The sequence below is a fragment of the Physcomitrium patens genome, chromosome 14 (genome assembly GCF_059467195.1).
Source record: "Physcomitrium patens ecotype Gransden chromosome 14, ASM5946719v1, whole genome shotgun sequence".
NCBI lineage: Eukaryota > Viridiplantae > Streptophyta > Bryopsida > Funariales > Funariaceae > Physcomitrium > Physcomitrium patens.
In genome coordinates, this window is record NC_143423.1 from 14,155,604 (window position 1) to 14,181,691 (window position 26,088).

At 36.2% G+C, this 26,088-nt stretch overlaps 1 protein-coding gene across 1 annotated transcript; it reads right to left on the reverse strand.

Annotated features, from left to right (window-relative positions):
- Positions 1-16,380: 16,380 nt before the first annotated feature.
- Positions 16,381-19,191, reverse strand: LOC112291090 (uncharacterized). The gene is made up of 3 exons (XM_024538072.3): positions 18,511-19,191; positions 17,786-18,195; positions 16,381-17,566 (listed from the first exon to the last, which is right to left on the reverse strand). The coding sequence occupies exons 1-3, from the start codon at positions 18,716-18,718 to the stop codon at positions 17,075-17,077; spliced, it is 1,110 nt and encodes a 369-aa protein (XP_024393840.1). The 5' UTR covers positions 18,719-19,191; the 3' UTR covers positions 16,381-17,074.
- Between the last annotated feature and the right edge of the window lie 6,897 nt (positions 19,192-26,088).

The window sequence follows — 26,088 nt, forward strand, 5'->3', positions numbered from 1 at the left end:
CACATCTCTTGGAGCTCTAGCTCACCTCTCTGGTGTTGTTCTTGTATTCATCTGATTAATCTAGTTCTTGCCAGTTCTTCTTGAACTTCGTGTCAGATCTCGAGCCTGTATTTCTGTGTCCGTGACACTTTGTCGAGACTTCACTCACCTCAGATATCAGAGCTAGTTTCTTCCTCGTTAGAGTGCGGATTATCCCTCTGCTTGGAAGTGTACTAGCATTTTAGAGGTTGCGGATTATCCTCCTCTAAACTGATACTTCTTTTGTTACAATATTGGAGTCTTATTCTTCTTGGAGAGAGTGGATTACCCCTTTTCTTGAAGCTCTTAAGGCATTTTAGAGGTTGCAGAGTATCCTCTTCTAAACCAATATTGTCTTTTTGTAGAGTCATTTTTGTCCTTCTCTTAGAATGGCCGGAGGCCAAGACATTAGTATGTCGGAAAGTTCAGAGTCCAAGTTGGATACTATCATGAATGCCCTCGCTACGTTATTGCAAAGAACTACAGAGATTGAAGAAGTCATGGCAAGGCTTCATAATGATGGAGCATCTGGGATGGCACAATCTAGGTTGCACCTGCCTCAAATTTTTGCACTTGGAGAAGCAACTTTATCTCAAGTTCGACAAGCACCGCTGGTTCTACAACATAAGGAGCCTCGAGTTAGCCTTCCGGACAAGTTCGATGGTACGCGTTCCAAGTTTTGAGGATTCGTCAATCAAATCAGGTTGATAACAGTTTTATAGCCCAAACGCTATCCAACGGAGGAGACACGTGTTGAGCTTGTTGGAACCTTACTTACAAAGCAAGCTCTATCATAGTTTGTTCCTTTGTTTGAGAAACGATCATCCATACTAAACAACTTTGAAACCTTATTGAAAGCGTTTACGAAAGCATTTGGTTAACACGACAAGGTTCGATGGGCTACAACAAAGATCTGGTCACTACGACAAGGGATGCGCTCTACATCAGTTTATGCATCGGACTTCAGGCCATTAGCATGCGACATCAATTGGGATGAAGAAGCGTTGATGAGTCAATTCTATTGGGATTTAAGGGATGATGTGAAGGATTTGTTGTTAACTCGTCCTGATCTGCAAACGCTCAACGAAATTATTAGCCAAGCTATGAAGTGTGATAATCACCTATTCCAACGCCGCCAAGACCAATGTTCAAGACAACATACGCTTCGCCATGCCCTAACTATGTCGATAAGCAGCGTGAATTCACATTCAAAGGTAGAAGACATGCAAATTGATGTGGTACGTATCAAATCCCTTACTCTAGAAGAAAAAAAGCGGCGCATAGAAGAAGGTCTATGCTTGTATTGCGGTGAAGAAGGCCACAAAGTTGGAAACTGCCCCAAGAAGCAAAATCGATGTATTGTCAAGACTAGGGGCGTGTTTGTTCAGAAAAACGAAGATGCTCAGCCACAATAGGAACCGTGCGACTGGACAGGGAAATATCGCAACAACAACCAACTTCTTTTCTTTCCGCTCAACTTGTCCTTTGCTTTACAATCCCTTTGCTTATTGGCCCTCAGAAACTGAGAACCTTAGCATTATTAGATTCAGGAGCATCTGCTTATTTCTTAGACGAAGAATATATGAGGCATCATAAGATCTCTTTTGTACAAAAATCCAAACCTGTTCACGTTGAGGTCATAGATGGGCGACCTTTATTGTCTGGTAGTGTCACCCATGAATTAGAACCTAAAGAAGTGACGTTTAAGGGCCATAGTAGTCATATTATTTTCAATATTATTAGAACTCCATCAAATCCTATTATTCTTGGTCTTTCCTGGTTGGAAAAGCATAATCCATCCATAGATTGGAGGTTGCAAAAGATGACCTTTCTCACAAAACCACCCAAGAGCACGCCTAGTAGAAAATCTCGAATAGAGAAATCTTTATTCATTGGAGCAAGAGCGTTTATAAGATCGTCCAAGGAAGGCACACCGTTTGTCATTTATGCGGCTCCAACTACCAGAGAGAAGATCTCGACAGCAAGTATCTGTCAAGGACAAGAACTCGATGAAAAAACAATTCAAACAAGTGAGCATTCACTCAAAGAGAGGTAACAAAATATATATAAACAAGTATATATATTGAAAGAGAAACTGGAATGGCTATTGCCAAAAGACAAGAAAACTAGAGACCCTTGAAACAGACTAGAAGCAAGAAAGGAGTTGACAAGAGTGAAGAAGCCTTCACTCTTGTCTCTATATATACTCTCTAACTAGGGGCTACGTGGCGACGTTCTATAAGACCTCCAATATATGTTGACTTTGTAAGACACATGCCTTGACTTACAAGGCAAGTTTTTCTACGTGTGGACGACATAGTTAGCTTGGTCTTCAAGCTAACATGTGTGGCACATGGCCAACTTGTTGACCACGTTTCTAATCCAAAAAGTCAATTAAAGACACCTATGAAGTCAAAGCAGCGTCTAGGAAATTTCTAGGAAGCTTTTATATTAAATGTTATAGAATTAACTTACTTTTACCTACTTTTACTTACTTCTATCTATTTCTATATGTAATTATTAGCTTACATGATTATGGCCGTGACATTACCCCCTCCCCCTTTCTAGGGACGAGTTCCACGAGGAGCGGTCATCATATGTTGAAGAAATCTATGATGCGACGAATTGTATTCGCCACATACTCTGATCTCTGTTCTCTTCGAAGATGATTGATAGGGCCTCTCAACCATCGGTAGTGTCCCATACCAGGGCGGGAAGACTTCCCAATTATTTGATCATTGTTGAGGCCTTCGTAACTTCGTTCAAATAGAATATTTAGAACACCATCAGGAGTTGTTCCTACCTCTAGCAAAATCACCAAACATCGGGAGTCCCTTCCCAAATCGTGATACCAAACGCGTTGTATCTCACCATCTATTCGAGGAAGAACATGTCGTTCTTGAAGATCTTCATCTCGATTGCGTCGTCTTGAAAGTTGTGACAATCGTAATGTCTCATCCGACAGGTCAGCAAATGAAGGCTCTTGAGTTAAATCTGCTAGTTGTTGGTTCTCCATCTCCTGAGCGCCACTACTACAACGAAGCTATGAACAAGAATTGAAAGTAGAATGTTATCTTGCCTAGATGTTGTTTCTTTTATAAAGAAGGTTTTCATCTTGATTTTGATGGATGTCGTCGATGAAAAGCCTCCACCGCCTTTGCTGCATTTGCAAGATTCTTCATTGGCTCCCATGTGCATTCACTAATATCATATCCGTGCCAATGGACAAGATATTCTATTTTATTTCGACACCGCCTTGAATCTAAGACTTCTTCTACTTCAAATTCTTCATTATTGTCCACTTCTATAGGAGGACGTGGAGCTTGTCGTCTTCTTGGTATGTCCACTGTCTTGTATGGTTCAAGAAGAGACACGTGGAATACTGGATGGATTTTCATTGTCTTCGGTAGATGTAAACGATATGCAACTGGATTGATTTGTACAGAAATGGAAAATGGTCCCAGCCTTTGATAGTCCAACTTGTCGCAAGGACGAGTGGTCTTGATATTACGACAAAGTAGCCATACCTTATCACCCACGTTGAGTTGTGGTTGCTCCTTACGATATACATCTGCATTTATCTTTTGTCGTTCTTGAGCTTCCTTCAATTGCGCCTTCATTATTGCATGTAACTCTGACAACCGATTTGCCATATCTTCTGCTGCAGGATTATCAACTTTTGAAAAATCAAAAGCATCAAGTCGTGGATAATAGCCATAATTGGCAAAGAAAGGTGTTTGTTGCGTGGAGGAATGTATCGTATTATTATAAGCAAACTCTGCCAATGGCAGAAAGGTTGTCCAATCATCTTGTTGGTAGTTGATGGTACACCTTAAATACTGCTCCAAGACTTGGTTTACGCGCTCTGTTTGTCCATCAGTTTGAGGATGGAAAGCCGAAGATAGCTTTATGTCCACTTTTAAAATCTTGAAAAGGATCCTCCAAAATCTCGACACAAATTGAGTTTCCCTATCCGATATGATATCTTTAGGTAATCCATGATAGCGATAGATATTATCAATGAAAAGCTTAGATGTTTCTTCACCTGTGATAGATTTTGTACATGGCACAAAATGTGCCATCTTAGTGAAATGATCTACTATCACAAATATAGAATCATAAGATCTTGAGCTTGGAAGATCTGTGATGAAATCCATAGAAACAGAAGACCATGGTTGTTCTGATATAGGTAATGGCTGAAGAAGTCCGTAAAATCGATGACGAGGAGTTTTTGATCTTGAACAAATATTACATGATTGTACAAATTTTTTGACTGACTTCCACATTTGTGGCCACCAAAAATCTCTTGATATGAGTTCCAAAGTCTTATTATATCCAAAGTGTCCTGCTGCTGGAAAATCATGACGTGCTTGAAGAACACGTAAACGTGCTTCTCCTTCTGGAACATATAGGCGTCTTTCAAAATATAATAGATTATTCTTGAACTCGAACTTAGAAGAATCATGAGACTTGGAAGAATTATTCTCAATATCATGAACAAGAGGGTCTGAGGATATACTAGACTGGATTTGCTTGAAAAAAGTTAAATCAACAGTCAATGTTGATTTCATTGCTCGGAGATGAAATTGCTCCGGTTTCAAGAGGACCGTTCTTTGTTGCTCAAAAGCTGCATCTCCTTCTTTTGGTGCAAAATAAGAACGTCTAGACAATGCATCGGACAAACCTTGTTGTTTTCTTGGCCGATAAGTGATAATGAACTCGAATCTTGACAAAGACATACTCCAACGAGCTTGACGATGATTCTACACGCGTGCTGACATGAAATACTCGAGGTTCTTGTGATCTGTATACACAGTGACTGGACTAGAAGCTCCTTCTAGATAATGATGCCATTCTTGAAAGGAATCCACGATTGCAAGCAATTCTTTATCGTGGATCTCATAATTGATCTCGGCTGTTGAGAATTTTCTTGAATGAAAAGCTATCAGATGAAGTTTGTCATCTGTTCCCATTTGTGACAAAACTGCACCCAAGGCAAAATCTGATGCATCTGTTTCCATAAAAAATGCCTTAGAAAAGTCAACACGATATAAGACTGGTGCAGAGACAAACAATGTCTTCAAGGCTTCAAATGCTGCTTCCGCTTCTTGATTCCATTGGAATTTGTCTTTACTAGTCAAGTGTGTAAGTGGAACTGCAACTCGTGAAAAGTCTTTGATGAAGATCTGATAGTAATTGGCAAATCCCAATAAACATTGGACATCTCTTACTATCCTTGGAATCTTCCAATCCATGATTGTCTGAACTTTCTTAGAATCCATCATGAGGCCATCATTTGAAATAATGTATCCTAAAAAGTCAACTTGAGTAGTGTGAAATACACACTTTTCCATCTTAGCGTATAATCTTGCATCTCTAAGTTTTTGTAATACTTGACGAACATGTATTTCATGTTCTTCGACGTTGTTAGAATAGATCAAGATATCGTCTAGGTAGCAGATGACAAAATTATCTAAGAATTCACGAAATACATCATTCATGAGATGTTGAAAAGCAGTTGGTGCATTCGTGAGTCCAAAAGGCATGACATTATATTCAAAATGTCCGTACCTGGTTCGAAACGCACTCTTCCATTCATCTCCTTCCTTGATTCGTACTAGATTATATGCTCCTCTTAGATCTATTTTTGTATAAATCTTAGTTGATTCAACTGATCAAGGAGTCTTGATATCAAAGGTAATGGATACCTGTTCTTGATTGTGATCTTGTTGAGTCCTCGATAGTCAACACACATTCGCAAAGATCCATCTTTTTTCTTTACGAATAGAATTGGAGCTCCTGCTGGAGATTTTGAAAGGCGTATGAAATTCTTCGCTAAATTCTCGTCAATATATGTCTTGAGTTCAGCCAACTCATCTTGCGATAAACTGTAAATTGGTCCAAATGGTGGCTGAGTTCCTTCCTTGAGGTCGATTGAACAATCATATGGGCGATGCTCAGGAAGAATATCTACATTTTTTTTCTCAAAAACGTCTTGATAATCCTGATATTGACTTGGAATGCCACTTGAAGTCTTTACGCTTTCAGAAATAGGTGCAGCATAAATAGCAAAAGTTGATCCTTCTTTTGCTGCGTATATAAATGCTTTTGCACCTATCAATACGGGTTTTACTATACCAGATTTATAACTTTTTACTTGGTTGGTAGAACTATTAATAATGCTTTGGAAAAAGTCAAGTTTACGAGAATTCCAATCTATTCGAGGATTATATTTTTCTAGCCATGATAAACCTAAAATAACTGGATTGGACGGGGATTTAATTATGTTAAAAGCTATGTAACTAACATGACCGTTTATTGTTACTTTTATAGGGCGAATTTCATGAGTGACATCTCCAGAAGACAAAGGACGGCCATCAATGACTTCTACATGTACAAGTTTAGTTTTCTGTATAAAAGGTATTTTATGACTTTTAACAAATTGTTCATCTAAAAAACATGCTAAGGCTCCCGAATCTAATAAAGCAAAGGCTTTGTAATTCTTACGTCCTAAATATAATTCTATTATAAAACAAGAAGAGGGTTCTGAGGAGAGGATAGGACCTTCATTAGGAATTGTACAAGGTTCCAGCTGCACGGTCCCTATTTTAGCTGGATGAATCCGTTTTTCGACATGTTATCTTCTTTGACCACCGTACCCCTCATTTTATAGTTACGTTGTTTCTTTGGACAATATTGAGCAGTGTATTTAGGTTCTTCGCAGTATAAACATAATCCTTCTTGACGACGACGAATCTTTTCTTGCCCAGTTAGGGGTTTAAAACGTACCGCGTCAATTTGCATGTCTTCTACTTTCGAATGTACATTTGGCAAAGATGTTCATGTTGCCATTGAGTAATAACGTTGAGGTTTCCATGTACGACTCTCAAATCGAAATTCAAAAAGTCGATTGTCACATTTTACCGCAAATTCGATTGCTTGACTCAAAGTTTGAGGATCAGGTAAGTTGAGCATCAATTTCTTTACTTCGTATTGCAATCCATAAAGAAATTGACTGATGAGTGCAGCATCATCCCACTTGATGTCAATTACAAGTTGTCAAAATTGTCAAGCATACATTGTTACTAAGCGGTTTCCTTGTCGCAGAATTTGGATCTTGTTTGTTGCGACACGAGTTGCATCATGTTCACCATGCATAGATCGAAACTCTGCCAAAAAAGCTTCCAAATTGTCCAATATTAGATTTCATTGTTCAAGAAAAGACGAAAACCACGATAATGCAGAACCAGAAAGTAGAGTGCTAATAAACCTGACTTGTGATCCTAGAGTTGGATAGCTTTGCGGTTGAAGTTCAATTGCCAATTGTACTTGATTGATGAACCCTCGAAACTTTGATCTTGTACCATCAAATTTCTCGGATAAAGTAATTCTTGGTTCTCTAGTGCTTATAGGGTATTGTACAATTGGAGAAGGAATGTGATTTGGTGCAGATGTTGAAGCAGCTCCGATCATCTCTATATCTCCACTTTCTGCTATTCTTGTTCTTTCCTGTGTTGGGGAATTGAGTTGATGCATCGCAAGCATTAACTCCCTCAATTGTTCTTGCATTTGTGCCATTGCACTCTTCATTTCAAGAAGCTCTGCCATAATGATACTAAGAAGAAAAATTTGTCTGATATTGCTCAAGACAAAAGAAAAAGAAAAGACTTGATAATAAAGAAGATACTAAGAACAATATCAGTTTAGAAGTGGATAATCTGCAAACTTCTAATACGCTTATGTCTTATCAAGAGAAAGGGGTAATCCACTCTTACTCAAGAAAAATAAAACTCTGATATTGTAAGTGCACTCTTGTCAATCTGTCAAGGACAAGAACTCGATGAAAAAACAATTCAAACAAGTGAGCATTCACTTAAAGAGAGGTAACAAAATATATATAAACAAGTATATATATTGAAAGAGAAACTGGAATGGCTATTGCCAAAAGACAAGAAAACTAGAGACCCTTGAAACAGACTAGAAGCAAGAAAGGAGTTAACAAGAGTGAAGAAGCCTTCACTCTTGTCTCTATATATACTCTCTAACTAGGGGCTACGTGGCGACGTTCTATAAGACCTCCAATATGTGTTGACTTTGTAGGACACATGCCTTGACTTACAAGGCAAGTTTTTCTACGTGTGGGCCACATAGTTAGCTTGATCTTCAAGCTATCAACATGTGTGGCACATGGCCAACTTGTTGACCACGTTTCTAATCCAAAAAGTCAATTAAAGACACCTATGAAGTCAAAGCAGCGTCTAGAAAATTTCTAGGAAGCTTTTATATTAAATATTATAGAATTAACTTATTTTTATCTACTTTTACTTACTTATACCTATTTCTATATGTAATTATTAGCTTACATGATTATGGCCGTGATAGTATACCTGAGCAATATAAGGATTTTAAAGACGTGTTTCAAAAGAAGAATATCGACATGCTACCGGAACACCGACCATATGATTGCACCATAGACTTATAGGAAGGAGCACAACCGCCTTTTGGCCCAATCTACAATCTATCGCAGACAGAGTTGGCGGAGTTGCAGAAGTACATCGACGAGAATCTAGCCAAGAACTTCATTCGTCATTCAAAATCGTCAGCTAGAGCACCCATCTTATTTGTGAAGAAGAAAGATGGCTTGTTGCGGATGTGCGTGGACTATCCAGGCCTCAACAAGGTAACGAAGAAGAATCGTTATCCGTTACCCTTGATTTCTGGTCTCTTAGAATAACTTCGATGTGCAAGGATCTTTACTAAAATTGATCTAAGGGGAGCTTACAACCTCGTACGAATCAAGGAAGGAGATGAGTGGAAGACAGCGTTCTGTACAAGGTATGGCCATTTTGAATATAATGTCATGCCCTTTGCTCTTACCAATACTCCAGTGGTCTTTCAACATATGATGAATGATATTTTCCGAGAGCACCTTGACGATTTTGTTGTCATCTATTTGGATGATATTTTGATATTCTCCAAAAATGAGGAAGAGCATGAAAAGCACGTTCATTTGGTCTTGGAGAAACTACGTGAGCGAGGACTATATGCCAAGTTGGATAAGTGTTTATTTCACCAAATAGAGATGGAGTTTCTAGGGTTCGTTGCGACTACGGAAGGCTTGAAGATGGACCCCAAGAAGGTGGAAGCAATCGTGTCCTTGGAGGTTCCGAAGACGGTTAGAGACGTACAATGCTTTCTTGATTTTGCCAACTTCTATCGGATCTTCATCAAGAATTACTCTCAAGTTGCTACTCCTCTCACTCGGTTGACATACAAGGATAAGCTGGAATGGGGACCTCTAGTGGAGAAGGCATTTCAAGACCTGAAGATCGCATTTACTATGGCTCCAATCTTGGTACATCCAGACTTTACAAAGGCCTTTTATTTGAAAATTGATGTTTTGGATTTTGCTTTGGGAGCTGTATTTTCACAAATGGGAGAAGACAAGAAGCTCCATCCGGTTGCATTCTATTCTCGAAAGTTCTCTACTGCTGAAATCAATTATGAGATCCACGATAAGGAACTTCTTGCTATAGTAGATTCTTTCCAAGAATGGCATCACTTTCTTGAAGGAGCTGCATACCTAGTGACCGTATACACAAATCACAAGAATTTGGAGTATTTCATGTCGGCTCGAGTTCTAAATCGACGTCAAGCTCGATGGAGTATGTTGCTATCTAGGTTCAATTTTGTTATCACTTATCGACGTGGAAAGCAGCAAGGACTATCTGATGCCTTATTAAGGAGATCGTATCTTGTACCAAAGGCTGGAGAAGCAGCGTTTGATCAATAATGTACGACATTATTGAAGCTAGAGCAATTTCAACTTTGTGCTACTATTGTGCCAATTGATACTGACTTCCTAAATCAGGTACGTGCCGTGACTATTGATGATTCAGTAGCCATTGATATTAAGTAACGTGCCAATGACGACAAGTTCAAGGTGGAGGGAGATCTTTTATACTTTGAGCAACGGTTGTATATCCCAAAAGGACCAACACGACTCCGAGTTCTTTAATCTCGCCATGATTTTCCAATTGAGGGACATTTTGGATTAAACAAGACCTTGGAGCTTATTTCTCGAGATTTTTGGTGGTCCTAAATGTCAAAGGATGTGAAAGATTTTGTCCTCTTCTGCGACATCTGTTCAAGATTCAAGAATTCTCAGCATCGCTCTTATGGACTCCTACAGCCATTGCCGATTCCACGTCGATTATGGTCTTCAGTTTCCATGGACTTCATCACGGACGTGCCATCATCGAACTCATTTGACAGCATCTTTGTCGTGGTAGATCGGCTTACAAAGATAGCATACTTTGTCCCTTGTAAGAAGACATCGTCCAGTGAAGTCACAGTAAGGCTCTTTCTCGATAATGTGTATCGATATCATGGACTACCAGATGATATTGTATCAGATCGAGGAACCCAATTCGTATCAAAGTTTTGGAGATCTCTCTTTGAGATACTGAAGGTGGATATTAAGCTTTCTTCGGCTTTTCATCCTCAAACTCAAGGCCAAACGGAACGAGTGAACCAAATCTTGGAACAATACTTACGATGCAGTATCAACTATCAGCAAGACGATTGGACCACATATCTGTCGCTAACCAAGTTTGCATATAACAACACCCTCCATGCATTAAATCAATACACACCATTCTTTTCCAACTATGGGTATCATCCAAAGCTTGATTTATTGAGTCTGTCAACAAATAACAATCCAACAGCTGAAGGATTTGCAAAACAACTATCAGAGCTTCAAAATATGTTAAAGCTTCAATTACAATCTTCTCAAGAATCCTACAAGGCGTCCGCAGATAGATTTCGGAATCAAGCACCTACTTTCAAAATTGGAGATAAAGCATGGCTTCTTCGACGGAATATCAAGACCAAGTGACCATGTGATAAGTTGGACTATCGAAGATTGGGACCATTTATCATCCAGAAGCAAATCAATCCAGTGGCGTACCGTTTGGAATTACCAGCTTCTATGAAGATACATCCAATCTTTCATGTTTCTTTGTTGGAGCCTTATCGAGAGTCGTCTTTTCCTAAAAGAGTGCAATGTCCGCCACCTAGTATTGAGATCGAGAACCACGAGGAATACGAGGTTGAAAAGGTGCTGGATTCACAACGAAGGTAGGACAAGTTGGAGTATCTTGTTCATTAGTGCGACTATGACATTAATGAGTGAACGTGGGAGCCAAGTAAAAATCTTGCCAATACACCACAAAAGGTACATGAATTTCATCAACAACATCCTCATAAACCTAAGCCGGTTCGACGACAGCTTCCTTGTAAAGCTTGCTCATCCAAGAATATAAGAAAAGGGGAGAGCACCACCAAAATTCGCAGTTGATGTAGTTATTTTCTCCAAGATAAAGTAGAATTTTTTTCAATAGCCATAGTTTGGTCTTCTGATATGGATAGCCAAGAGATAGATACTATACTAATGAGATTATCTCAACTGACTAGCTCACGAAGGTGACCTCGAGATGAAGAATTACTTACACCACGACGACGACGGAGGATACCGAGTAACCAATCACTGGTGATTGTATTTGAGTTCGAGTCTGCTTACGATGGTCAGCCAGAAGGCATATTTGTAGGACAATTTTACAATGAGGACACGGAAGTTCATGCTTGGTCAGAAGTTGAAGGAGTGGGCCACTACCGTTGGCTTCAAGGGCTGATGAACCACTTGCCTCATGAACAATAGTTGGAGTTCATAGCAAATGTTATGCGACAGATCTTCATTTTCTTGCGTTGGTACTGATTAACAACAACATTGCTTCTCAGAAACCTCGAAGCTAAAAGAGGGAGTGATGTTAGGGACATAGTCCTTAGAACCTTCTAGAGACAAGTTTCTAGAACCTTCTAGAAGCAAGTCTTTGGAACCTTCTAGAAGCTTCCTAGTTGGTAGAAGTTGCTTGAGAAGCTTCCTAAATAGGAGTATATATTGGAATCGAGGCTGAAGAGTTCTTCAGTCTCTACAACACATCTCTTGGAGCTCTAGCTCACCTCTCTAGTGTTGTTCTTGTATTCATCTGATTAATCTAGTTCTTGCCAGTTCTTCTTAAATTTCTTGTTAGATCTCGAGCCTATATTTCTATGTCCGTGACAACTTGTTGTGTGGTGTCAATTTAATGAGTGGTAAATTTAGGGCTCACAAAAGGCCTCAACAATGATCAAATAATAAGGTAGTCTTTTTGCCTTAGAATAGGACATCATCAATTGCTAAGATGATCTATCAACTATTTTAAAAAAAAAAAAAAACAAAGATTAGAATATGTGGCCAATACAATTTGCTACATCTTGGACTTCTTCAACATGTGATTGTTCTTTATGAAATTTATCCCTGAAAAAAGAGAATAATGTCACAAATATATATATATATATATATATATATATATATATATATATATATATATATATATTCTGCAATAGTTATCTAAACATTATGAATAGATAAAATTAAGTTAATTTGATAATATCTTAAAAGGGAGCTTTTTAGAAGCTTTATAAATGCAGCTTCACCTTTTATACATATCTATAGGTGATTTATAGGTTAGAAACTTGGCCAAAAAATTGGCCACATATTGTACATGTCGATAGCTTGTAGTACAAGCTAACAATGTGATATAAATATAAGAAACTTGCCTTACAAGTTAAAAGATGTATCTTGCAAATTTGACACATGTCAGAGGTCTTATAGAATGTTGCCACATAGCTTTTTATTAGATAGTATATATAGAGGTAAGAGTGAAGTTTTTTTACTCTTATCAATGCCTTTTTAATCATTAGTCTTGTTTTAAGACTTTTTAGTCTTCTTTGCTTTAGCAATATCCATTCCAATTCAATATATTACCATTTTTGAATGATTTTCTAGTCTATTTGAATGACATAAGAATGTATTGAGTTTTTCTTTCTTTGAGATTTATGTCTTTGATAATATGTTATTATGTATCAATCAAGATAAAATTTGACATTATGAAGTATTCAATCTTTTTGAAGTTTATATATTTTAAATTATAATAAATCTAAAATGATATGATTTATGGAAAATTTAATGACTTTATTTTTTTATATTTTTTGACAAAATAATATACATAATATCTCTTAATAACAAGAAATGGCCTTTTGCATTCTTTTCATATATAATTTTATATTTTGTATTAAAAATATTTTAAAATATTTCATAAAATAATATTAATATTATTGGGTATTATAAAATTTAATAATAAAAAATATAAGTTAAATGACATTTAAATCATTTAATAACTTGTAATGATATGGAATTTAGTAAAATTTAAATTAGTTTTTGCTTTAAAATTTTATCAATTGTCACATAAACTATATCATATTGTGTATACATGAATGATAATTTAGCCAAAATTACATCTAAATTATTCAATATTAAATCTTGCTACTCAAAAATAATAAAATTTAAGATGAATTTATTTTTTTGAGTGACATTTAAGTAAACTTGACTTAACATATTGGATAATTTTATGGTTGGAACCTAATAACAAGTTATATTTGGTCAATGAATTCAAAAGAAAACTTAAATTGATTACCATTAAACTTTCAAATATATGTATATTTTATTATATTTTATTATATTATTTATAATAATTAGTAATAAAAAGAATCACTTAAAGTAAAATAGTTATTGAATAAAAGTTTATATTTTTACAATTATATATTTAATCACTTAAAATGCTTGATGTGGTGGTAAATAAAGTTAGTGACTTACAATCATGAACCCTTTTGTTTATGTATTTATGCAATAAAAATTTCTATTTTTATTTATTTTTTTAAAGTTAGAAAAAAAAAATTAAATCTATAAAATAATAATTTAAAAAATAAAAAAAATAATAAAAAAATTGAAAAGAAGAAAAATCTATAATCTTTCATGTAGTTATAAAAAAATTTGTGATTTAGCAATATCTTTTAATGGCTATTGCTAAATTTAAAATATGAAAGTACAAAAAAGGCATTGACAAAATTAAAAATACTTGAAGTTATAAAAGTTTTAAGACTTTTATAACTTTTATGACCATGAAGGATAAAAAAAAGTTTTTTATTTTTATTTTTAGTTGTAGATAATTTTATTATAAGTGAGGGATTAAATTGATTATAGATAGAATTCACTTGATTTTGTTTGAGAGATTGGATTAAATCAAAACTTTAAAATTTAGCTAGCTAACATACTTTTTCTAGTAAATGTCATGTAGTGTATTATTAAGAAAATCTGAAATAATTTGTTCTAATATATTTGAACTAAATGCAATGAACAAAACCCATCTGTCCATTTCATCCGCTCAACGAACTTACCATTCATCCATCAACATCAACATCTGCATCCATACATCCACATCTAGATTCATCCACTACTCACCTCATTCATTCGTTCGTTCGCTCGGTTGTTCGTTCACCTTTGCAGAGGAAGCCAGGGTGACCGGCAGGCCCAGTCCGTTCCACATTTTAGAGAGGTCGTGGGCCCTACTTCCGTGGGGGCCGCCAGCGGAGCTGCTTTTGCCATCCGACGGCATCGTGAGAATGAGAAAGTTCTATCGACGCAGCCCTTCCCACCCTGTTGCCGCTTTTCGCAGGGCTCTGCCCGGATTGCTGCCCTTGCCCCGGGGGTACAACCTTCATAAGCTCTGTCGGATTGCAGCCCCTCCCGCTGTGTGAACGCGTTAATGTGCGAGTTGTACACGTACAGTATCCTCACGGAATCAGAAGACAAATTCACTCTGGTTTCATCTTGTACACTGCTCCCGTATAGACTCCTTCCTATTCAAGTTTTCATGTGGTCATTGCTCCTATTTACTTCTAACAAGGGGATTCAGACTTAAGGTTTTTGGGTGATACTTCACCCATGATGACATCTCAAAGTATCAAGTGATATTTCGAAATATTACTTAATACTCCAAAAATCACCAAAATATCAAGTGATAATTCGAAACTTGGTGGCAATACTGTTTGAATGGTGATATTTGAGTGATCTATGATATTTGGATTCCCAAAAACCAAAAATACATGATATTTGGTTACCCAAAAACATTAAGACTGAATCCCCTCAATATTAATGTAATAGTAACTTCCTACAAGGCCCCATCAACCATGTTGCAAACCTTAACGAAGGGAGAGTGAGAATTGACAATTGGGTCTAAAGATTGAAGGGAGGGGTGAACGAATAATAATAAGTCCCTTTTTACACCCTGCTGCGCCAGGCCTGGTACCATGCTTTTAGTGGGAGCTATTTGTATGGGTACCTGAAGGGAATTTGGGGTGGTTGATGTACCAACGAGAAGTAATACCCTCAAGTCTGTAAACCCCATTTCTGTGTACATACATCTTCATCTACTCATCGATTCGTATTTCATTCATTACATTGTTGGGTAGGAGCTTGACAATATCACATTCACATCTGTTGGAGTTATGGATCGACGCCCACTTGTAGAGATAAAGAATTGGCTTGTCACAAATCCTGTACCACCCAATGAGAATACAGCAGAGCCTGTATTGTAGGACCTTCGAGGACAATCCTCTCTCGATTTTATTAATATAAAACACCGCTAGCCACAAGGGTGGGGCAGGTATTGGGGTGCAATCTCTCCACTCCGTCCTACGTACTCTTGGTTGTATGGATGATTTACGTATGTGTACCACCTTCGTATCTCTACAACTTCATCGTATGTGTTGAGCGTAGAGTCCGCCACTATCGGGAATCCGTCCTTTCGCGTGTCGCCAGGTCATGACCATTCCTCCGCGTCGTATTGGACGGCACAGGAATCACGATGGCTCAGGCTTTCCCCTTTGTATACCACCACTGGTGCCTAACAAGACAACATTCTCAAAAATAGTGGAACCCTTGTATTCAAAGCAATGACTTGTTAACATTAAAGATATTTTTTATCTTTTGAAGAGGCAACATCTATCCAGAGTTGACTCAGTGAAGACGCTACCAACTGAAGTTGTAAAGCGATGAAGACTGTTGAAGCTGTTGTATCGACCATCACATCACATTGAGTGGTGTATCTAGATGATTTGCCAGTAAGCTCTCTAAACTAACAATGCACGCAACTCAAATGAGTTTACTTAACTCGGCGCGGTGAATCTCAGAAAGGAGTAGAAACTGTACACTCTTGAAAAACTGTTCGCAAGTCTTCGGATGGAGGTCATGCTGCGAACACAACTGCCTCTTTCAGCTAGCAAAGTGAAAAATTTCAGCCGACTCTTCGTGTCACACAGATTTGCATGCGCTTGTGCAATAACTTACCCAGGCCCCAAGTCACATGGAAGTATTCAGAATCACCGGCCGCTTGAAGAAGACAGCGATGGGAGAGGACAGACTTGTTGCACAAGTGAAAGCCGCTTTATTCCAAGTGATTTGAAAGGGCATGGCACAGAAGTAGCGTGAAAGTGACGATAATAGAACGAGATCTAGTCTTGTTCGTCTACAACCCGGAGGGACCACCGATTCTTATTTGATTTGTTTACAAATTATGGCCGACAACGGTGCTCGAGGAAGCACCGACGTAAATGGGAGAGGTCAACTGTAAACCTCTGTCGAAAGTGGGCTGATTACTCTCCAACTTTCATGTTATGTTTGTTTCTGATGACACTGCTTATGATCTCTCCTCCGACCTTGATGATCTAGAGGATTATGTGACCTAATTCTATCTACTCACAGAGGGAAGTGGTCTATGATCCATATTACTTCATACAGTTTCTGAGTTAGCTTGTAAAATTACAAAGTATCCAACAAAATGATGGAGACGCGGCAGTTGCAACACAATGATCAATAGCGGGGATCAACAAGCGTCTAGTCGGTTGGGTTTGTCTTTCGCCATCTTGTGCATCCAGTCATTCGTTGGTGAAGCGCTGGGGAACATACGATTACACTTGTCAAGTGAAGTCGATTCATCCATATGGTACAGCTTGCGACCGGGAGTTCGGAAAAAATTTGCCACGAAACCCTTAGAACTCCAAGAAAACGCACCGATGGCGATTGTTATGTACAGATCCATGCTGCTGGTGTAACTATTCAAGCCCAATCCCACCAATTGGGAAGAATAGTCTGATTCTCCAGCTGCGACAGCAAGAAGGCCTGGTCCGTCGGGAACCCGGCCATCTCCTCCAGCTTCACTTGGGGCGAGACCATGTCCCCGTCGGCGAGATGCAGGTTGGAAATCGGCCCCACATAGTTTTCGGGAGGGAACTGGGGATTATGATACTGGGCCCATGAAGCGTCGACTAGCGTGCTTGGATTGCTGCTGTCGGCAGTGCGGGGGCTTTCGGCGTCCATGACATCGCTGGAGTTGCTGTCGTAGCTCATTGTCCGCTTGAATCTGTGCTCGGTAGACTCCTGGTCTGCTATGGGAAGCACGTCGATTGTGGGAGTCGGGTGGGTTTTCGATGACACAATGTCGGATTTCTCAGAATGCGCGGGAGAAACTGGCTGACCCTTGAAATGCTTGAGTTTGGGAGCGTCAACGTTTTTTGGGACCTCTGGAGCGATTCCCTTGAGGCGATTTACCTGATCAGAAAGGAACAGAGAGGTTTAAATTCGATTGAGCGGCAAACAACAGTGCGATTCTGGGGGCCTGACGCGGAAATTGAGTACCGACACTGTTGTCTGGTGCGACTTTTTCGTCTTTGACACCGCGTGGAACTAAGCTCCATTACGGTGAACACAGGTGTTGGAATCATTTGTGGGGATCACTGATTTTAGGGATGTTAGGGGTAGAGATCATACCTCGTTTTTCAATTTTTTCTTATCGCGAAGGGCTGCATCGAAATCGTTCTTCAAGCGATTGTAGTCTTGTGTGAGAGCGTCATAGTCGCACTCCAGCTGTTTGATTTTCCAGCGCGCGCGCCTGTTCTGAAACCACACCGCCACTTGACGGGGTTGCAGTCCTAGCTCCTTGGCAAGCTGCATTTTCCTCTCGGGCTCAAGCTTGTTTTCCACTTCGAAATTCCGCTCGAGTGATCGCACCTGATCGAATGAGAGACGCCGCTTCTTTTCCACGCGATGAGAAAACTCGTCGCATCCGTCGTCAGCATAATCGGTCTCCAATGACGAGGGATTCTCATACGCGGTGTAATAAGGGCGTTTTAGTACGCACCCCGCGTTCATATCCTCCAGGTCTTCAAGAGACCTCGGCACTGTAAAATTGCAAAACAATCCAATTACTCAAACCCTCCGGACAGCACTCTCCAAGCATACAAAACAATCAAACAACAAGAGATACTTCTACCTCCCTTGATCCATCTGCAGCCCTCTCTACAGATTTACCGATTTCATGAACCCTCACCTCTTTGGAGTTTCCGTTAGGGCAATCCAAGAAGGGAGGGCAACCTGCATTGCAAGATACCAGATAATTTATTCACTGACCAGCCTGCCCTATGCTGCAGAGACAATTGACGACACCAAGTGGAAGCCTAATTGAGAGAGAGAGCATGCCACGATCGATTGCACACCTTGTTGCAAGGACATCTGAGGAGAGCGAGATCCAAGCATGGCTATGAGAGTGTCGGCGTGTTGATCTTTGTGCTGCAGAAGCATATTCAAGTTCTGTCCAACGTATGGGCCCAGGCTGGCGACGGCCATGTTTTCGGATCTGTCCGCAGCGTCACTGAGGATTTTCACTAGTGCTGATCTTGCAAGTGCATTGGGCCCTGCGATCATACCCAACCCATTCAACCTCGCACTCTGGCTTCCCGTTGTCTCTTGTAGACGTCTGGCCTGGACTCTGCACCAAGGGCGTGCATGTGTGTACCTCTCGAGCCCTGCTAGGACTGAAGCTCGATTCTACACCAAAGAACTACAAATTAGAGCGAGGCGCATCTCGCCCTTTATGACTATCGCAAGAGCTTGGGTCTCCGACTACTGCAAGCACCGATCCAAATGCATTTACCTTTTTTATTACAAGGTCAAAAGGATACAGGCACAGGCAAATAAAATAACCGCGGCCTCCTCGGGTGCTCTTGGCCTCATGAGTCATGACCGAGCACAACCTGTACCAGACTAGAAGTGCTGCAGGTCTCTTGCGACGATACGACGCGCACTGCAGATACACTGAGGCAGATCATTTTTTTATTGTTTTTTTCCTTGTTCTTCCTGTTTTTTACGTCGATTAATACCATTGAGATCACGATTATTCTCATTTCTTTCACCGCGTCCTCTCAATCCTCTCCCTCTCTCCGTCTCTCTGTGTCCTGTGCACTTGCCCACGATTTCAGCCCCCGGGGCCCTCCATCGCTACCAACAGCTCTGACACCCAAACCTTCAACAACACGGACTCTCTGAAGCCAAATTTAGACAGTACAACGCTGGCTGAAACGATCCCTCTCTCGCCACTCCAGTGCCGCAGAAACATCCCCGCATATACCGCACGATGTTGTCTCATAACCACAGGAGTTTCTGAGACCGCATCGACGAGATGCTCCCCTGCTTCGACTGGAGCTCTGTCGCCGCGCGCTCGCTCCGATCACTCACAATCCCCCAATCCTCCCTGTAACCAACACCTTTGGCTTTATCTGATCACACCCACATGCAGTTTCGAAACTTGCCTTGCCGATCGTCTCCGAGATGTGCAGGAGCAGGAAATATCTCAAGCCTCACACATTTCCAGTTCGGAGGATTTGTTTCTAGTGCCTTGTGAGTCTCTGTTGCAAGATTTTGTTCCATATTGTAGCGATTATTGGGCAGAGAGACAAGATCTAGAGTTGTTGGTTGTATTGCTGGATTGACATGGAAATCTGCATGGTCTCGTGTTTTTTGTTAACCCACATCACCGTTTTATTCTATCATTGTGAGTGCTTTGATGTTGTGGTTGAACCTCACAATTACTAATGAGCAAAACCTGAAAAAAGATATCATAATAATAACAATAATAACAATAATAACAACAGCAATAATCAAATATCAATTGCATAATGGAGTATTAGCATTTACATAAAACATGACTTGAGACTCCATTTTCGTGTATTCTACTGTTTTTAAACTTGTGAAACGTTTCCATCCCTGATATTCCAACGCAGCCCATTAAAACTGGTGTAGAGTGAGCCTTCCTGAAACGTCTGATGTGATAAAAGACTCACCTTTTACTTTTCTTTTGTTAGTTTATTTACTTATTTATTTATTTATTTATTTATTTATTTATTCAGTTTATTGAGAGCCTTAATGTCATGTACCAACTGATTTCACGTCCTTTTTCTTTTGCTGTACCTATAGATCTCGTTCCCCCACAAAAGAATCCATTCAGTCTCTGAAGTGACTGAAATTCTTTCAATCACTTCATAAGAAATTTTACCAACCACAAAAAAAACAGACACAATGTAAGCTCCAATATCAGCTCTATCATTACAATGACTTGCTAATAATAATAAATTAGTCATGGTTCTCTTCATGCTGGTTTTGGAGGAGTGAGAATGTGGGTGAATTTTCCATGTTTGCCTTCATGAATTACAGGCATTGTTTCAGAAAAATCATCTTCATAAACATGTATATAATATTGTGGTGATATATATATATATATATATATACTGTTCACATTATATATATATATATATATATATATATATACTGTTCACATTATATATATATATATATATATATATATATAATGTGAACAGTGTGTGTTGACCTTTCCAAATTAGAAGGTTCCAGTCAATTATGGGTCAATGGCTAGAAAAAAAAATTCCTAATTATTGAGTGCTAAATAGAAACGCTAATCAACGCCTTGATTCAATGATTTGACCAGTCAAACTTTGCACACCACCAGGGATTCTGTGGCCACCTGTAGGGAATGATTTTGCTGCTCTATTTTCTATATATTTGTATTTTAATATTTTATGTTTTTATTCTTCGTATTCTTCTGTGCACATGGGAACAGGTGGGAACACACAAGTCGTGATGCTTGGGAACATCAAAGTCAACAATTGTTAATTTTGTTGATGTGAAGAATAAACCATTTTAATGCTAATAATTGTGGTCTTAAGTCATATTTAATACCCCACAAATTGACAAGAACTGGCTTTTTCTTCAAAACCCAAAAAAAATAAAAAAATAAAAAATAAAAAATCACATTAATAGAGATAGAAATATTTAATTGTAAATCTGACCTAGTTTGAAATGGCTGTGTAGAGTGCTTTCATGCAATGTTTGAATCTTTTAATTTTTTTGGCAAGATAGTTCAATTTTTCATTTGTATTTACATGTTCTGAAGAAAAAAGAAAAAAGAAAATACCTTGAATATATATATATATATATATATACACACACACACACACACATGTACATCTGTGTTTCTAAACATTTTCATATCACAAAAGAATACTTTCATTTTTACTGGCTTTTTTTTCTGATGCAATGAATAATAATTTCGTGGTATATATATATATATATATTTTTTTAAAGTGTTTAAAACCTTTCAATCAACTTCTACAAAGCTAGAATAAGATTGGATTTTCAATACAATAATATTATAATTGTTGAATTTTATCATTTTCTTTTTTGTTTTAAGGAAATTTCAATTATAAAGAAGATGCATGATGATAACAACTTGATGTGAGCACCTATGTCATTTCTATTATTATCTACTAATTATTATAAAAAACACCCAGAAAGTGTGTTCTATTTTATTTTTCTGTTTGGACTGTAACATGTAAGATAAATCTTTCAAAATCTTTGATACATAAAAAAATTAATACAACTTTGAAACCAGATCATGCTTTACATAACTTGGATTTCTACTCATTTTGCATGTTGATGTCACGTTTTAGAGTTTAATACCTTAGTGTATTGTCCCAGCAGATTATGGCTCTATTGGAGTAGGATTTGAGTGTTAAAACAAATATTATGCTGTTTTGGAGTACATCATTGAAACTTTATCCCATAACTGAGCATTATTATGACTCTTCACATTGCATTGAAACTGATCAGATATTTTTCTTTGCTTAAGGAGAGCAGATGTAAAATAAGAAAATCTTGGTTTTATGTGCATGATTTTATTGATCCTTAAATAGAATTTAGATATTTAAAAAAAATTAATGGTGTGAGATTAGAATTGATTAGTGCAATGTTATCCCAGAAAATCATACCACTGTAATAACTTTGCAAAAAAAAACAGTCATATTATATTGATAAAACAGTTGAACCCATGCCATTGTCAAGAAAAACTTTTGTTTTATTGTTTTCATCAAAAAAATTAATGAAAATAATAATGCTTAAGCTGAAAGCCAATGTGATATCTTTTTTTGAGGTAGAAGTGAATCATATGTGTTGTTGAGGCCTTGTGAATATGTAAATCTAGTTTTGTTAAGGCCATGTGTACTTGTCCATAACTCAATTTTACTTCACTTTTAATGAAAACAATGAGAGATGTAGCAAATCAGAGATCTCATTTAATAATATATTATAAATTTTATAATTCAAAATTATTCACAAATCCAATATTAAGAGCTTCTATCTTTGTTTTTTCAGAATAGGAATTAATATCACCAAATACTTTTGAGATTTATTTTTACTAATTCAAAAGCTGGATATAGATATTTTTTTTGAAAATTAGAAATTTTTTACTAATTTAATTTTAAAGAATAAATTAGTAAAGATAGCTAATTTTCAAAAAAAATCTGATATCAAATTAAAAAAGTAATATTAATTTAATTACTTATATAATTTCTAACTAATAATAAAAATTAGATTTTAATACCTCATGTACTGATTCTTTTTGCATTTTATTACTTTGTATCATGAACTATGTTTGAGTTGTTTTCTTTTAACAATAAAAACTAAAATTAAAATTATATTAAATTATTTTTCAATATAAAAAACATATTTATAAATAACTATATAATCGTTACCTCAACTTTACCGAAAATTCAATTAAATTTAAATTATTTCACTTCAAAATTATTTTAATTTTTTTTCATTTAGATACAATCTTAATTTTATTAAAATTATTAGAGAAAATATTATTCTAATTTTATTCTACTAAAAATTAGTACTAGGACATATTTTTAATGTAAAGTCTAAAAATTTGAGTATCTTTTTTTTGAAAATAGAAAAAAGTGAAAAGATTAATTTTGATTGCACTCATAGACTTTAATGCAAATGCAATAGTTTTAGACTAGATTCCTAGTCTAAAGACAAAACTATTAATATAAAATGATAAAAAAAAAAAAAAAAAAAAAAAAAAACGTTTTATTATTGAAACATACTATGCAAAAAGCATAGTAAAATTATAACTTTTTAATAGCATTATATAATTTAGTTAATAATAAATATTTATTTAAAGATGATTGAGTGTAAAAATGTAGATTAAATGAGTTGAGAAAATATATTATAATAGTACCTAAAAATAAAATAATTTTTTTCACGTACGCTTTAGATTTATTATTAAAAAAATTACGAATCTTTTTTAAAAATTTAACTTTTTTTGATTGGTAATTTTATTAAACTGTTTCAATTAAAATTAGAGGATTTAATTCTGCAACTTAAATTTTGATTTTAATAATAACCTATAACAATGCAGTGTAAAGACTAGATTAATTTTGCATGAAATAAATCTATCTCAAGAATAAATCTTTAAAGAGGAATATTCATTAAAAAAAGATAATAGTGGTTGTATAGATATATATATATATATATATATATAATGATTATAAATTAAAAACTGAGATACTAATTAATAATATTATTTAATTTTTACATGTTAATTAATATCAAATATATATATATATATATATATATATATATATTTGATATACTATTAAATCATAAATCACGGATGAAATATTTTAAAATTTTCTAAAACCGTAATTTTTTTTTTTATTAATATTGATTAATTTCGTTTTGCAAAACATTGCATAAACATACTTCTTTATTCTTCTTGTTTCTAATTCTAAAATAGATTATACTTGTACTAACATAAGTTGATATTTATTTATTCCAATACAAAATAAATTTTATACATGTAAATCTTAATTTTTATACAATTATTTTAAAAATAATATATGTTTCAATCAACATATAATAGCTATGGAAATAGAAATAAAAATATTAATAAAATTCAAATTTTCGATTATTTTTATTTTAGATTTAGTAATTTTAATGATCTAAGTTAAAAAAAACTTAAGTATTATTTTAAAAGTCATATTTATATATTTACATCTAATTTTATACTAATCTAATATCTATATAATTTTAAATACGATTTATATTTTATATTGTAAGGTTTATTATAAGATTTTAAAAAATAATAAAATATCATTTTAATTTATGATAATAATTATAAAATAAAAATCTAAATAAATTATAAACAAATAAACATATTGTATTAGCAATGTACTTTGAGCTTTGGTCAATGGAAATTGATAGGTCTTTTTAACCATCAATAGTCTCCTATGACAAGGCAAAAAGACCAACACATTATTTTATCATTGTTGAGGCCTTCACAACTTTTTTTCAAGTAAAATATTTAAAACACCAATAAGAATGGTTTCTACCTTCAACACTTTCACTAAACATTAAGAGTCTTTTATAAGGTTGTGATACCAAACACATTGTATCTTGCCATCTATGTAAGAAAGAATATGTTATTCTTAAGGATCTTCATTTCTATTACAATGTCTTTCAATACTTGGAACGATTTCAATGCCTTGCTATTTAATTCAATAAACAAAAACTCTTAAATTGAATATGCTAGTTTTTTTTATTTTCTATCTCTTTAATATCACAAATATACAAAAACCATTAAAAAGAATAGAAGATAGAATGCAATCTTCATTGAATATGTATTGCTTAATAGAAAAAATATTCTTTAGCTCTTCATCTTTGTTTTGATGGATGTTGTCAATAAAAAGTATGAATCTTGAAGCCAACTTGTAGACTAGGTTTTTAATCTATCAATCTTTTATAAATACTTGTAAAGTCAAATCCACGTCTATATAGCTTCTAAGAAGCTCTTGCACAAGATATGATCAAATTGACTAATTTTTATTTCTACATAACTCTTCTTATCATTCTAATTATTAATGCCAATATTGATGTCTATGACACATATATATAAACATTATGAAAAAAATATAGTTGTGTATAATAAATAATAATAAATGAAAGAAAAAAAAATTGTTTTGTGATGATCCACAATATTGTTGTCAATTAGAAGTTAAGTAAATTTATTTAATTATTTTTTCAAGAATCCATCCAAAATAACCCAATTTTAGTGTATACTAAAATTTACATACAATGCATGCAAATCCTTATACAAACATGCATAAAGTTCATTGGCCACATAATTTCTTTAATAAATTTCATTGACAATTTTGGGTGTAGTTTCTTAACAGATAAATCAAATAGCAAGGTTCTAAGAATATTTACTCATAACTTTTGTAAGACTACAAATGAGCAAAAAATAATAAATCTCCCTCTCTCTCTATATATATAATCAAACATACATAGTCGTTAGAGTCCACCAAACCATGATGGATTTTATTTGTTCATTTCCATGTTCAAAAACAATGAAAAATTAACAAAATTTCAACCCAATTCAACATTGTTTCCTAATCAATAACATAGTCTGTTCAAACACTACCTCGCTCATTGAAATGACACCAACCATGGAAAGCAAAATCCACAACACATGGAATTCCAAGGAAAATTGGCATTGGAAACTTCACGGAATCTCCCCCCACAGCACCAAGATAATTGGAAAAGCCAACCCCAGTGAATCATCGCTCTTCCGTACAGTGTAAAAAAACATGTGGGGAGGCAGGCGAACCAAAAGTCAAACGGGCAGCCCAGGCGAGAACGGGTCCGTTGACTGTGACCCACCAGGTCAACCCCTCTCCACGTGGCCCAAGCGCTGGTGAATCTTGAAAGAGTCTTACGAATTATCCGTTGAAAAGTAGGATGGGATAAAGTAACAGCTGCTCTTAAAAGTAAACGTTCCCAGATAAGATGGTAGCCTTGTGGCAAGAATCAGGGCACCTTTGATTGGACCTCCCTCCTAGACAGGTGTCACCAAACGGCTTCTGTGCCCTGGCTTATTTGCA

Bases quoted from the DNA above. Each gene is read 5' to 3' on its own strand.
- LOC112291090 (XM_024538072.3), bottom strand. From the start codon at position 18,718: ATGATCGCAGGGCCCAATGCACTTGCAAGATCAGCACTAGTGAAAATC. The intron at 18,196-18,510 runs GTGTGCAATCGA...GCAATTTTACAG, and splicing joins TCAGATGTCCTTGCAACAAG to TGCCGAGGTCTCTTGAAGAC. The intron at 17,567-17,785 runs GTATGATCTCTA...CTTTCTGATCAG, and splicing joins AGAAAAAATTGAAAAACGAG to GTAAATCGCCTCAAGGGAAT.